Source organism: Motacilla alba, chromosome 15 (assembly GCF_015832195.1).
Source record: "Motacilla alba alba isolate MOTALB_02 chromosome 15, Motacilla_alba_V1.0_pri, whole genome shotgun sequence".
Classification (NCBI taxonomy): domain Eukaryota; kingdom Metazoa; phylum Chordata; class Aves; order Passeriformes; family Motacillidae; genus Motacilla; species Motacilla alba.
In genome coordinates, this window is record NC_052030.1 from 9360269 (window position 1) to 9373044 (window position 12776).

At 58.1% G+C, this 12776-nt stretch overlaps 1 protein-coding gene across 1 annotated transcript in view; it reads right to left on the bottom strand.

Annotated features, from left to right (window-relative positions):
* The window catches only part of MYO18B (myosin XVIIIB), a 58703-nt gene that overhangs the window by 27506 nt on the left and 18421 nt on the right, over positions 1 to 12776 (bottom strand). The window contains 14 exon segments of the mRNA XM_038151948.1: positions 549 to 672; positions 934 to 1088; positions 2127 to 2251; positions 2724 to 2832; positions 2944 to 3063; positions 4256 to 4345; positions 5448 to 5591; positions 6424 to 6552; positions 7971 to 8036; positions 9641 to 9750; positions 10293 to 10485; positions 11514 to 11697; positions 12332 to 12491; positions 12612 to 12759. Coding sequence (XP_038007876.1) covers positions 549 to 672; positions 934 to 1088; positions 2127 to 2251; positions 2724 to 2832; positions 2944 to 3063; positions 4256 to 4345; positions 5448 to 5591; positions 6424 to 6552; positions 7971 to 8036; positions 9641 to 9750; positions 10293 to 10485; positions 11514 to 11697; positions 12332 to 12491; positions 12612 to 12759 — 1857 coding nt within the window.

Genomic DNA, 12776 nt, shown 5'->3' on the forward strand with positions numbered 1-12776 from the left:
GACACTCACACCCCGCTCCCAGAACACACAGCATTCCCAAAGGCATCGTCCCAAGCCCCTGGAGCAGCAGCAGGGGTTGGGCAGCCCCCGTCCCACGCTGAGAGCCCCATGCACACCTTTCCCTCTCGATCCCCTTCCCACCCCCCTGGGCTGTCCCCCGAGGGGTCCCTGCAGCCCCAGCTGCCCGGGGGTGCTGGCAGCAGCCCCGGGGGTTCCCCCCACCCTGCCACCACGGTGGCATTTGGTGCAGCACCATCCCACGGGGCACAGACAGCACCTTCCCAAGGTGGGACTGGGGGCAGGCATGTGAGGAAGAGCACAAGTGACCCCAGTGAAAATGGGGTGAGGATTCAGCCCTGATTAGCTGAATCATGGGGTGGGGATCGTTATACATAGCAGCATCCCTTCTGGAAGGAGATTTAAACACGCTGAACTGTGCTAGGAGAAATTGGAATCAAGTTTCCTGATTGCCTCTGCTCTAATTGCAAGGATAATGAGTGCTGCTCCCGAAACTGGGTCCAAGACAGCAAAGTGGGGTCTCCTCTTACCTCCAGGCTCTGCTGCAGTTTGCCCATCTCCCAGCGGATGCTGGTGTTCTCCTGGGACAGCTTTTCACGGAGGCTCTTCTCGAAGGCAGATTGCCCCAGGGCCTGGGCCAACTGCAGGTCAAACCTGGAGGGGAGCACAGCAAGGTCAGGCTGGGAGCAATCTGGGGCAGTGGAAGGAGAATATTCCCCTCCATGGCAAGGGATGGAGCTGGATGAGCTTTAAGATCCCTTCCATCCTAAACCAGTCTGGGCTCAGACCCTGTGTCAGCCACACAGCAACGGGATGGAAAAATAACTCCCAGCAGCTGAAACAGACAAAAAACAGCTCCACCCTTGCAGCAGCTCCTCACCACCCCAACCCTCCCCAGCTCCACACCAGCCTTACTTCTTCTGCCTCCTCTCCAGCTCGTGGCTGCGGCTCTGCTGGCTCTCAGCCAGCACCCGGGCGTCCTCCAGCTCGCAGGCCAGGCGCTGGCAGCGCCGCCGCAGCCGCTGCGCCCCGTCCCGCGCCGCCTGGCACGCTGCCCGCGCCTCGCCCAGCTGCGGAGGGGCACACGGAGGGGCTGTGGCACCCAGGGAGGGACACACGGACACCGCGGGCCCCCCCAGGAGATGGACACGTGCGCCCCGTGGAGGAGGCGTCTCACAGAGCCCGCTGACCCCACGGCACACGCACCCCACAGAGGAGGAACCCCACTGACCCCACACCTCCTGGATAAGATCCCCACCAGGACTCAGCCTCACTGCATTCCCCAGGGTTGGTTCACCCAGAGATTTTGCACTAAACAACGACAACCCGTGGCCCCTCCAGCTCCAGGCACCCTCCGAGTGCCTGCAGCACCCCAGCCCCTCCTGCTGAGTCAGCAGAGCTGCCCCGGGGGCGATGCCTGATCCCATTTCTCTGCAAAAAGGACTGGAATCCCCAAGGATTCCTGTTGTGTTTGGGACAGACACTCAGAGCTCTCCCACGCCAGGGAATGGAGTCATTAAGGAAGGACTTTAAATAAGCAAAATCTTGCATTAATGAAGCCTGTAATTCCAAACTAACTGAGAGCAAATGGGCTGCTTCGCTTTACCCAAGCTCCTCAGACTCAGCTTCTTTCTTATTACTATTTAATGTACCATGAGAAATCTTTATTTCTTTGTTTTATCCTTATGGGAAGTGACCTGACTCCCAGGCACTGCTCAGGGAAGCACGTTTGGCTTTTTCCCTCCTCAGGGCAAAGCTCAGGAGCTGCCAGCTCTTTGTGTGACAGATGGGGAGAGCAGAGCCCTGTACAGCTCCTAAAGCCAGAGCAGCGCCAAGACCCACCACTGAAATCCCCCTGCCCACAGCTCCTCACCCTCTGCCCACGCTCACACTTGACCAAGGAGGAATTTTGCAATGCAAAAGCGATTTCTGAGGCTCAAACCAGTAGAAAATATCTGGTTTTCCCTGGTCAGTGGCAGCAGCAACAAGAAGCAGATGCAGTGCTGAGCCCCAGCCCTGCAAAGCTCCCGGGAGCAGGGAGAGGAATATCCCTAGGACAGCCCTGCTGCCTTGAGTGTCCCTGTCCCCTCTGAGCTGGCAGCACTTGCCTTTTGCTCGAGCCCTGTCCTGGTGCCCAGCTCTGCCTCCAGCCGCTCCTCCAGCTGCGCCAGCCGCTTCCGCAGGAACACGATCTCGGTCTGGGCACAGTCAAACCTCACCTGCCACTCGTCCTCTGCCAGCGAGAGACACCCAGGGGGGCAGGGTGGGCGCTGGGGCCTGACCAGCCCCTGTGGCCCTGCTGGGGGCAGGGGAGGGGATGCACAAGGCACCAACACAGGGCTTATGGAGCACGTCTCTGCTTTGTGTGCCCAGGGCTGCCCCACTCACACAGAACACGTGCCCTGCCTCAGGCACAGCATGTGTGCCCATCCCATCCCATCCCATCCCATCCCATCCCATCCCATCCCAGCAGTACCCTGGGGCACAGCACCACCAGCTCCACACCAGATCCAGAGCTGTGTCACCGAGCTGTCGCTGCCAGCTCCCGCTGGATGAGCAATGCGGGGTGACAGAACGCTCTGGAGCGGCCAGGGGCTGCAGAGTGGCACTGACTGGGGGGAACAAACCTCTGCCCTCTTCTCTGCGGCCCCACAGGTCAGGCTGGATGCCCAGAGCGTGCATCACCTCCGGAGGGACATCCCTACCTCCTCCAGAGCCGCTGATCTTCATCTCACGCAGCTGCACCAGCTGCTGGGCCTCTTCCAGCTGCTTCTCCACCGACTCCAGTTTCTTCTGCACTTGGTCGTGTTTGCTCTGGGGAGGGGAGGAAGGGAGCAGCTCTTCCCAGCTCTGGGGCACTCAGGAGAGCTGTGTCAGGGGGATGGCACGGCCACTGTCACGGCACAGGGGCTCAGGGTTCTGTACCTGCAGCTCCTGCAGCTCGCGGGTGCCCCGCAGCCGCTCCGCCCGCTCCCCGTCCAGGGCCTGGCAGGTGACATCGCCCTTGTAGCGCTCATCCGACAGCTCCGTGGTCAGGTCGATGATCTGGGGGAGCAGGGGGTCAGTCTGGGCATGGCTGGGGGGGGTTCTGCCATGCCACAGCCATCCTGACAGCTCTGCCTGGTCTCAGGAGTGCGCACCAGCACTGGCCAGTGTCACCAGTGGGAGCCCAGGCTCCTGTCTGGCAGCTGCCTGAGCCACGCTGCCTGCACTGCAGGGCTCATCACAGCTCTCCATTGTCCTACTTTATTGCATTAAATTTGCTTTGAAACCAGGAGCAGGAGGGGAGAATTATTAATCCAGAAAATCAATTCCATTTTCCGCAGAGCAGACGGGCACATGGTCCTTCCTGCTCAGCCAGTCCAGCGAGGGGCTGCAGAGCCACAGGAAAACACAGCATTCCACCACTCCTTTCCTGTGCCTGACAGCATTTTAAGGCACCTCACATTGTGCAGGCACCAGCTCCTTAGGGAGTCCCACAAGTTTAACCTAGTAAGCAAATCCCACAGGATTTCTCTCCCTGGTGTTTTCCTAGGTCTGCCCTGAGGCAGTTTCCTTGCTCAGCATTCCCAAAGGGCTTAAACTAAACCATCTTTACCCCCTTTCCCAGGGATGAGGAGGGTCCTGGCCTTGGGGGCTGTTGGCTCCCTTGGGCAGAGCTGCAGCCTAGCCCCAGCTGAGCCCTGCTGCAGCCAAGGGAGCTGGGAAAACCCAGGGTATTTATAGAAACCTGGGGAGCTCCTTCTCCTCCTGATGCTCGGCAAAATCCCAGGCACAATCACAAGGAGCTGTGCATCCGAGAGCAGAACCCACAGAGGACCAGCAGCCAGCTGGGAACATGGAATCCCAGGATGGTTTGGGCTGGAAAGGACCTTAAAGCCCATCCAGTTCCACCCCATGGGCAGGGACACCTTCCACTAGCCCTGGTTGCTCCCAGCCCCATCCAACCTGGCCTTGGATACTTTCAGGGATGGGGCAGCCACAGCTTCTCTGGGCAGCCTGGAGTGATGCCAGCCTGGAATTCTGCAGCTGGACACTGCAGCCTGTCCAGGATCCTGTCCAGGGGACCATCCCTGGCAGCTGTCCCTGCCCATGGCTCCTCCTGCTCTGCTGGAACTGCTGCTCCTGTTCATCCCCATCAGCTCCCGTCCCAGCCTGGCCAAACAGAGCTGTGGCAGAGGTTTTGGGGTCTGTATCAGATGTTTTGGGGTCTGTACCAGAGGTTCTGGGGCTGTACCTTGCTCTCCAGACTCTCTGTAGTCTGTCTGAGCTCGCTGCACGCCTGCTCGGATTTTTCTAGCTTCCTTCTCAGAGCCGCCAGCTCCTCCTAGGGAAGATTGGGAAAAAGCACACAGAGAGTTCCAGCATCCTCGGTTTATTTATGAAAACCTTGTTTTCTGTTCAAAATAAGTGGAAGAGACATAGCTGCCTTATTAATAAAATTTACCAGGCAACTTTGAAGGCTGCTCACTGCAAATTGCCGGGACTACAGCTCCTGACATGAATTCCATCGGAGGGAATGTCAGCTTTAGTGTGTTTTATGAGAGAGCAGCAAACCTCAAAAGCCTGGGATGAACAGCCAGGGGCCTGGATCATGCCCAGGGAGTGTCCCAGGGCCCTGGCAGGTATCAGAGCACAGCGCAAAGGCACGGTGTTGGCTGTGATTCCTTCCCAGGCAGCAGGAGCTGCTCCATGCAGCCTTTGATGTCCAACACTGAGCAGGAGCAGAACGTGCAGAGCGGTGATAAAACCAGAGGTTAACAGATGATGGGGCCTGATGGATCCCAGGTGGGTTTGGAGACAAAAACAGAGGCTTGGGCAGCTTTTATTTCATCTGAGCCAGCCTGAAAACATCTTGTTAAAACCTCGCTAAGGCAAGAGGAGGAGCGGGACTCCAGGGAAGACAGGAATTTAGCACAGGTCTCAGAGGGTGCAGAGGGGTGAAAGGAGCCTTTCCTGGGACAAAAAATGTCCATTAGTGTCTCCCATCACCCAGGGCAGCACAGGTGGATGCCAGCACAGCACTGGGGACAGCACAGAGTGGAGTCCCCTCTGTCACAGGGGTGTTTGAATGCTCATCTCCCAGCACCCCAGCCCATCCCCAGGGGTTTGGCTCAGATGACACAGCCCCAGGAGCTTGCAGAGGGCACGAGGAGGGCAGTGGGGGAACCCTGGGGTGGAGTTTGACTGTAGGGACATGGTGTGTTTGCCACTGTCCCTCTAAGCAAGAAGTCACTTCTCCCTCCACAGCTCTGCAGAAGGTGGGACACTGGGCTAAGAACAGATGGCAACTTCTGGACGGTAGGAAAAACATCTCTGCCTGGGCAGAAGTGATTTCCAACTTGAGCAATCCACCAGGCAGAGCCCCTAAAGCACCCTGTCCTGTCCTGTCCTGTCCCACCCAGCCCAGCCCAGCCCTTGGCACTCACCTCCTTAGCACGGAGCTGCTCCTCGGCGAGGTTCACGCTGAGCAGGGGCCTCACGTGGCTCAGCAGCTGCCACCAGGGCCAGTGCCTGACTGCCTGGAACACCTGCAGGTTCTTCTGGATGCAGCGGACGGCCAGGCGCTGGATCTGTGGGGACACAGCAGCCATGACCCCCACCCAGCCAGGACTGCCAGGAGGGACCGGGCTGGGACACCAGGCTGGGGAGGGAAAGGGGCAGAGGAGCTTAGGGATGGCAGCACAGCATCTCACAGCTGCAGGGAAAAGCTTCAAAGGAGCTCAAAAGAGCTTTTCTTTGGGTGCTGTGGGCCATATCCCAGCAGCACTGACCTGGCTGGGCTCAGGTATCCCCAACCTGTTCAAACCCAGGGCACAGGGAATACTTCTCTGTCTGCTCTGGGGTGCCCTGACCCCCAGGGCAGCACTGACTTTCACCCTCATTCATGGAGAAAGTTTCCCAGGCTTCAAGCTAGACTGGAATCCACAAAAGTGTGCAATAGATTATAGAGAGCAGTGTAGGTGCATCACTTGGGGAGAAATTGAGGGTTTGGGATTTTTAGTATGCTGTGGATGGGAGCAAGATGGAGGGCACAGGGTGCCATCCTGGGTTTCTTCTTCATGCTTCTCCTTCCTTCTTCTCCATGGATTTGGGTGGCATTTTGTAATTGGGCAGAACAGTCCCCACTGTGGGTTCTTTAGGATCAGTTATTGGGTTAACAGGGAAAATAATCTAGGGGTCAGTTCTTAATTGGAGAGTTTAGTGTTAAAAGACCTTGGAACAAGAGATTGTTGGCCATTTTGTGCCTTCTGATGAAAAGCTGCCGAGCTCACAGTAGTGAGACTGTTTTACGGATAAGAAATAATAAACACCTGGGTCCAGACATGAACTGTCTCAGGTGCCTTCAATCCAGACCAGAGAAACTGATGACTGAAATCCCACAGCAGCCCACAGGATGGGTACCTTCAATCTCTTGAACTTTTGTCGGCTGAGGAAGCCCTTGCAGGCAGCCTGGAGCAGAGTCATCTTCTGGGCTATCAGCTTGTCCCGCTGCTTCTCCAGCCTGGAGATCACCCCCGGCTTCAGGAACACCTGGGAGAAAGGAACCGCTTACACCCCCAGGTCAGGGCTGAGACCTCTCCCTCCTCCTTGACACAGGCATCGACCATCACAAGGTGCAATTCCTCAAACCTTTTCCTGTGGGATGCTGCCTGTTCCCCCACTGTGGGGATGGATGGATGGAGGGATGGATGGAGGGATGATGGATGGATGGATGGATGGAGGGATGGATGGAGGGATGGATGGAGGGATGGATGGAGGGATGGATGGATGGAGGGATGGAGGGATGGATGGATGGATGGATGGATGGATGGATGGATGGATGGATGGATGGATGGATGGATGGATGGATGGATGAAGGGATGGATGGATGGAAGGATACCTCCACTGACAGAGCATTCTGACAGGTAACACACAGATGCACACAGGTAGTAGCAATGATGTGTTACAATAGCAAAACCAAAACAAACCAGATGGTTTTCCTTCTCTGAACTGGTCAGAAATGCCTCAGAAATTACACAGATTTGCTGATGCCATCAGACCCAGGCCAGTATCGACTCTGAGTGTCTGAAGTGCCTCTGGGTCACTGCTGGGAGAAGCTCTTGGAATCCGGGATCAGGAGCTCCCAGCCATTTGCATGGCCCAGCTTTAATAACCCCTGAGTGACACGGGCGAGGCCGGGGCTGTGCTGAGAGAGCCGCATTTTAACCACGCCAAATTGAATCAAAGCACGACCCCACGGAACGTGGCTCTCCCGGAGCTGATGCCATGATTGCTCCACCACCCATTCGATTGCCTCATTAATGCCTGAATTAACTCCCCAACCCTGCGAGTTTCACAGCTGGTACAAAATCAATGCTCAAAGCGACGGCAAAGCGAACCCGTCCCTAACGAAATGTGACCGGGGCTGCCACCGTGCTATTGATTAAGAACGAGGGTTCCAGAGAGGAGATAATTATAAACGGCACAGGGCAGGATAAAAGAAAGGCGTTTTGCTCCACAGAACCGTTCTGCGAATTCTTTCTTTACAAACTCCAGAGCTGAAGGCAAGCGCGCACGTGAAATTAATTTTTCTTTCAGACCATGGCACTGAAGTTCAAATGTGGTTGCCGTGACAGTTCCTGCTCTGCAGCAAACCCACGAGCTGCCCAAGCCCCCTTCACTTCCAGGAGACATCAGTGGTAATTAGGAACTTAAATACCACGAGGGGCTGGCTGGATTTTGGTAATTAGGTGCAGGATTTACCCTGGGTACTGCTTTCAGATGAGAATTACAACGTTTTCCTCTGATATTTAGCGAGTCTCAGTTTCCCAGCCCACCTGGTGCCACATGCAGCAGTGGAGGAGAGCCTTTGTTCCCAGTTTGGGGAACTTTGGGCTGCTGGGGAGCCTGGCATGGGGCTGTGCCCACACACACCAGAGCCACGGGGAAGCAGGGCACAGTCATGGTACCTGCGTGCGTCCTATGGCAACGCTCTTCTTCTCCAGATCCAGCGCCTGGAACAGCTCCTCGATAGCCTGTGGAGAAGGGGCACATCATGGGAGTGCTCAGGAAACACCCACACCCTGCTGTGAGCTGCTGAAATGGGGTGCAGAGACCCCCAGTGCTCACGGGCACCCAGGGAGGGTTCATCCAGCTCTGCCCTCCTTTCCTCCTGCCCTTGCCAAAGCCCAGTCCCGAGTCCCAGTGCAAGGACTTTCCTCCCCCGAGGCTTTCAGCAGGATGGGGAGTAGAGATCTGCAGCTGCAGGCGAGATTTTCCTCCTTTTGCTGCCATCCCTGGCCTGGCAGAGCCTTGCTGCACGGGCAGGAGGTGACGCAGGGGACAGTGCCTGTCCCAGCACCCTCCAGCTGCACTCAGCGCTCCCCTCCTGCCCACCTCACCAACAGCTCATCCCATCGAGCCGAAAACAGGGGGAAGGGCAGAGTTCTCCCCTGCGCCCACGGCACAGCACAGAACTCCCGGAGGATTCGAGCAGGAGATTATCCCAAGGAGAAGCCTGAACTCAATTACTCCAAGCTTTGGACCAGAACATGAACATAACAGCAGCAGCACCAGCCACTCCCCTGGGGCAGCCAAGCTGTCTGGATGGATGTGTGGTTTGAAAGCCCCAGGGCTATAGAAATTGTAATAAAAACCCTCTGCCAAGACCTCACTCCACACAGCATCATCTCATCTGCTCCCCGAAGGACAAACCCACAGAAGGAACATTCCGCCATGGAGCTGGGAGCAGCAGGATTGCACCCCTGGCCTCAGCAGCAGCCGTGCAAGGAGGGGATGGAGCACCAGGGAATGAGATATGGGTCACAGAAACACCGTGCCGGGGTGAGGAAGCGCCAGTGCTGTGGCTGTGCCTGTTCTGGTGGCACTGCTGGGGCCAGGAGTGCTGTAGGGCTGTGCAGGACAGTCCCAGCCCAGCACAAGCACGGGGCCAGCCCTCGCTGCCCTGTCCCCTCACAGCTGAGCCTCTCTCCTCCTCCAGCAGCCAGGTTAATGCTGTGTCCTGGAAGCATTTCCCAGCTGACAAACCCTCGTGGCAGCAAGCTCCGGGGAGGATGGGATTTTCCAAATCCCCTGCTTACACACTGCTGACAAGGCACCCTCTGCCTCCGACAGCATTTCATAGCAATATTGACCTTTCCCAATTGTCAGACTTGTCTTATTAAATCCCGAGGTCTTAACTGCCTTTGCACATGCTGGCTGCAGTTTGCACAACACAGCACGTGCCCAGCTTTAATTCAGCTCCCCTCAGCTCTTGGTGGCTCATCCACAGCCTTATTCCAGGCATGGCTTTGCGCTGGTTTTGCTACAAATTTACTAGGAAACAAAAAAAACTGGCACACGTCCAGATTCCCTCCTGAGCTCTTTTTGGCTTTCAGCATCACAGGGTGAGGTGAGGAGTCACCCCAGGCTGCAGGTGATGCCCAGTGCCCAAAAGATTCCACAGTCCCTGCTCTCTTGGGTCCCTGGGGATGTTGCCTGGCTTGTCCCCAGTCCCAGGTTTTTGGGGAGCCAGGGAGAGGGACTGGGGCCACAGCAATGCCCACATCCTCCCCTCAGTCCTGGCATCATCAGAACCCCACTGGGGGTCTCAGCCCGTGCCCCCCAGCCCAGCACACACCTTGCTCTCATCGGGCACCTCGTAGGCAGAGTTGTGCTTCTTCATCACCTCGGGAGCCAGCACCTGGAAGCGCCTGCGGAACTGGGTGAGGAGCAGCCGATCCGAATAGCCTGGGGGCACACGGGGCTGTCGGGGGCTGCACCGCGCCCAGGGCACGCACTGCAGGCCGGGGAGGGACCTGCTGGGGCACCCTGTGCACAGCAAAGGGCACTGGGGGTGGAGGGGTCATGGGGAGCTGCCATGAGAAAGAAACCCCTGCAGTGAGGGCAGAGAGAGGGCACCGAGATGAGTTTGAGGTGGCCAGATGCCACCCCAGCACATGTGTCACCCAGGACGTGCCCCTGGGCCTGCTGCACAGCTCCCTGTCCCCACGGCATGGGCTGTGGCTGTGGGCAGGGCAGGTCCAGCCTGATGCTCCAAGGGGAGCTCCACTGGAGCTGCAGCCACAGGGCTCAGGCAGGAGAGGGGCTCAGAACCCCTGCAAGAAGCAGGAATAAAAATGGAGGAGAATTTCTGATCGGGGAATTTCTGAAGGAGGGGGATTCTTTGCCTGCTGGTGAGAAGCAGGTGATGAGCAAAGGCTGGAAGGGCTGAGCCTGGGGCAGGGAGCTGCAGGTGGGACAGACACAGGCCAGGCAGGGTCTGGACATACCGACACGGTGGAGGCGCAGGGCATCCAGGAGCTGGGTCCCCTCCAGCTGTGTCCTCAGGGCCACCACATCCAGCTGTGGGGCTGCATCTGGTGGCGCTGGGGGCCGAGGGACCGGCCCTTCCCCGCCCATCCCTGGGAGGAGGCAGTGGACAAAGTGCAGCTGGGACCGTCGGAGAAGGTTGGTGAGGGCGTCCTGGAGGGTGGCAGAGGTCAGTGGGGATGGAGGGGACAAAGGGTCAGCACGTGCTGGCAGGGGGAAATGCTCCCTGTGCACCTGCAGGGTGTCTGGGCAGGTGGAGGGGTCAGCTCCAAGTGGGGAACAGCATCAGTCAGGGGGTGAGCACAGGTGGTGAGCAGGACCCTTCCTCCGGATGTGCCACCCATCCTCAGGTGACGGCCAGAAAATGCACCAGGATTTGTAGAATCACGGAATGGTTTGGATTGGAAGGATTTAAAATCATTGTGGTTGAGGGATGGTGGGGAGGGGCTTTGCCAGGGACAGGCAAGACCCCAAAATGGACTGGTCAGGGACTCAGCAGAGCCTGAGCCTCATCTCCTGAGAGAGTTTGGCCACCTAATTAGGTGTGAGAGCAGCAGGAGCCCGGCAGTGCCCAGTGCCTAGGGCTGGTTACTGCCTGAGCACTTAAGAGGATTAAAGCAGCGAGGTGCTTGTATAATCTGTGTCTGATCTGTGTGAGGTCTGTGTGTGATCTGTGTGATCTGTGTGAGATCTGTGTGAGATCTGTGTGAGACCTGTGTGTGATCTGTGTGAGACCTGTGTGTGATCTGTGTGAGACCTGTGTGTTATCTAAGATCTGTGTGTGACCTGTGCGAGGTTTGTGTGAGGTCTGTGTGTGATCTGAGATCTGTGTGAGATCTGCGTGGAATCTGTGATCTGTGTGAGATCTGTGAGAGATCTCTGTGTGATCTGTGTGTGATCTGTGTGTAAATTACGTGTACATCTGTGTGATCTGTGTCTGATCTGTGCACCATCTGTGTGCCATCTGTCCCTGATCTCTTTGTCCGGGGGAGCTCTCCCCGAGTGACAGCAGCGCTGGATGGGCCAGCTCAGCGCCCCGCTGGCCACAGCCCCAGTGTGACAGCAGGAGCTCACTGCTGGGGGTGCGGGCACCGTGTCCTGGGCAAGACCCCCCCACGGTGTCACCGTGCTGCGTGCCACAACCCCTCCACGACCCGCGGGGTCCCGGCGCCGGCACTCACCGCCTGCAGCTTGATCTGGGCGCACACCGACCTGTTCCTCAGGGCGGCGAAGCTGCTGGCGAAGGTCTTCCTCAGGCAGGCGTTGCGGTGCAGGGCGGCCTGGGAGCGCCCGTCCAGCCCGGCCAGGGCGCGGCAGCACAGCGGAGCGCTCGCCCGCGGCTGCACCAGCTCCCGCACCGCCGCTCTGCGGGACACGCACCGCCCCGTCGGCATCCCGGCTTCTCCCACCGGGATGCAGCACCCAGGGCCCCACATTCCAAATTGGTGCTGGAAGACGCCCCCGCCCTCTCCATCCTCCCTGGTGCAAGCATGGAGCTGCTCGCTGCTGTTAAAGCTTCCCTGGGTTGGAGCCCAAACCAACTGAGCCAGGAGCATGCAAGCAGAAGGTTAAAATCCCCCTGTGTGCACAGACACCTGCAGCGCTTCAGCTCCCTTTCAATTCCAATTTCGTCTGCAAGGCTGCTCAAAGCAGAGGGAAAACCTGGGCAGCTGCTGGGGAAGCCTCACGGCTCTGACTTGTGCTGGACCCCCACAGACAAAGATACCTTCCACCAGCCCAGGTTGCTCCAAGCCTTGTCCAACCTGGCCTTGGACACTTCCAGAGATGGAACAGGGCTTTACCACCCTCACAGCCAGGAAATTCTCCCCAGTACCCCACGTAACACTGCCCTCTGCAGTGGGAAATATTCCCCCTCCCTGTTCACACAAGGGATGCCCCACACAACCCTCTGTCTCCAGAGCTGGGGCAGGTTTGCAGCCCAGGGCAGGGGCATCTCCAACCCCCTCCCACGGGCACTGTGGCACCTCCTGGCACTTACACCGTGGAGTTCTGCAGCACCTGGATGGCATTCTGGGCCGAGAGGTTGAACTTGGCCTTGCTGACCCAGCCCGTGAGGTCGTAGCGCACGGGGGCCGTGCCCAGCTGGTGGCAGATCTCGAAGTGCAGTGTCTGCTCACACCTGCGCAGGTGCCCCTCACCTGTGGCCGTGACAGCACCGCAGGAACCAGCCCAGAGAGAAACCCAGTGAGGGGTTTAATCATCCACATCTCCCAAAATCCCAAATCCAAACAGCGAGAGAGGCTGGGCAGCCAACTCACCGTCCTGGTGGGGTGCCTTGGTGGCGAAGTAGGAGCAGAGGCGCTCGAAGGCAGTGCCATCCCCGGAGCCTGGCACCAGCACCTCCTCATCCAGGATCCACAGCAGCCCCCGACGATCAGCCCTGGGGCTGCCTGGCAGCACCTGTGGCTGCTGAGGGACACGGG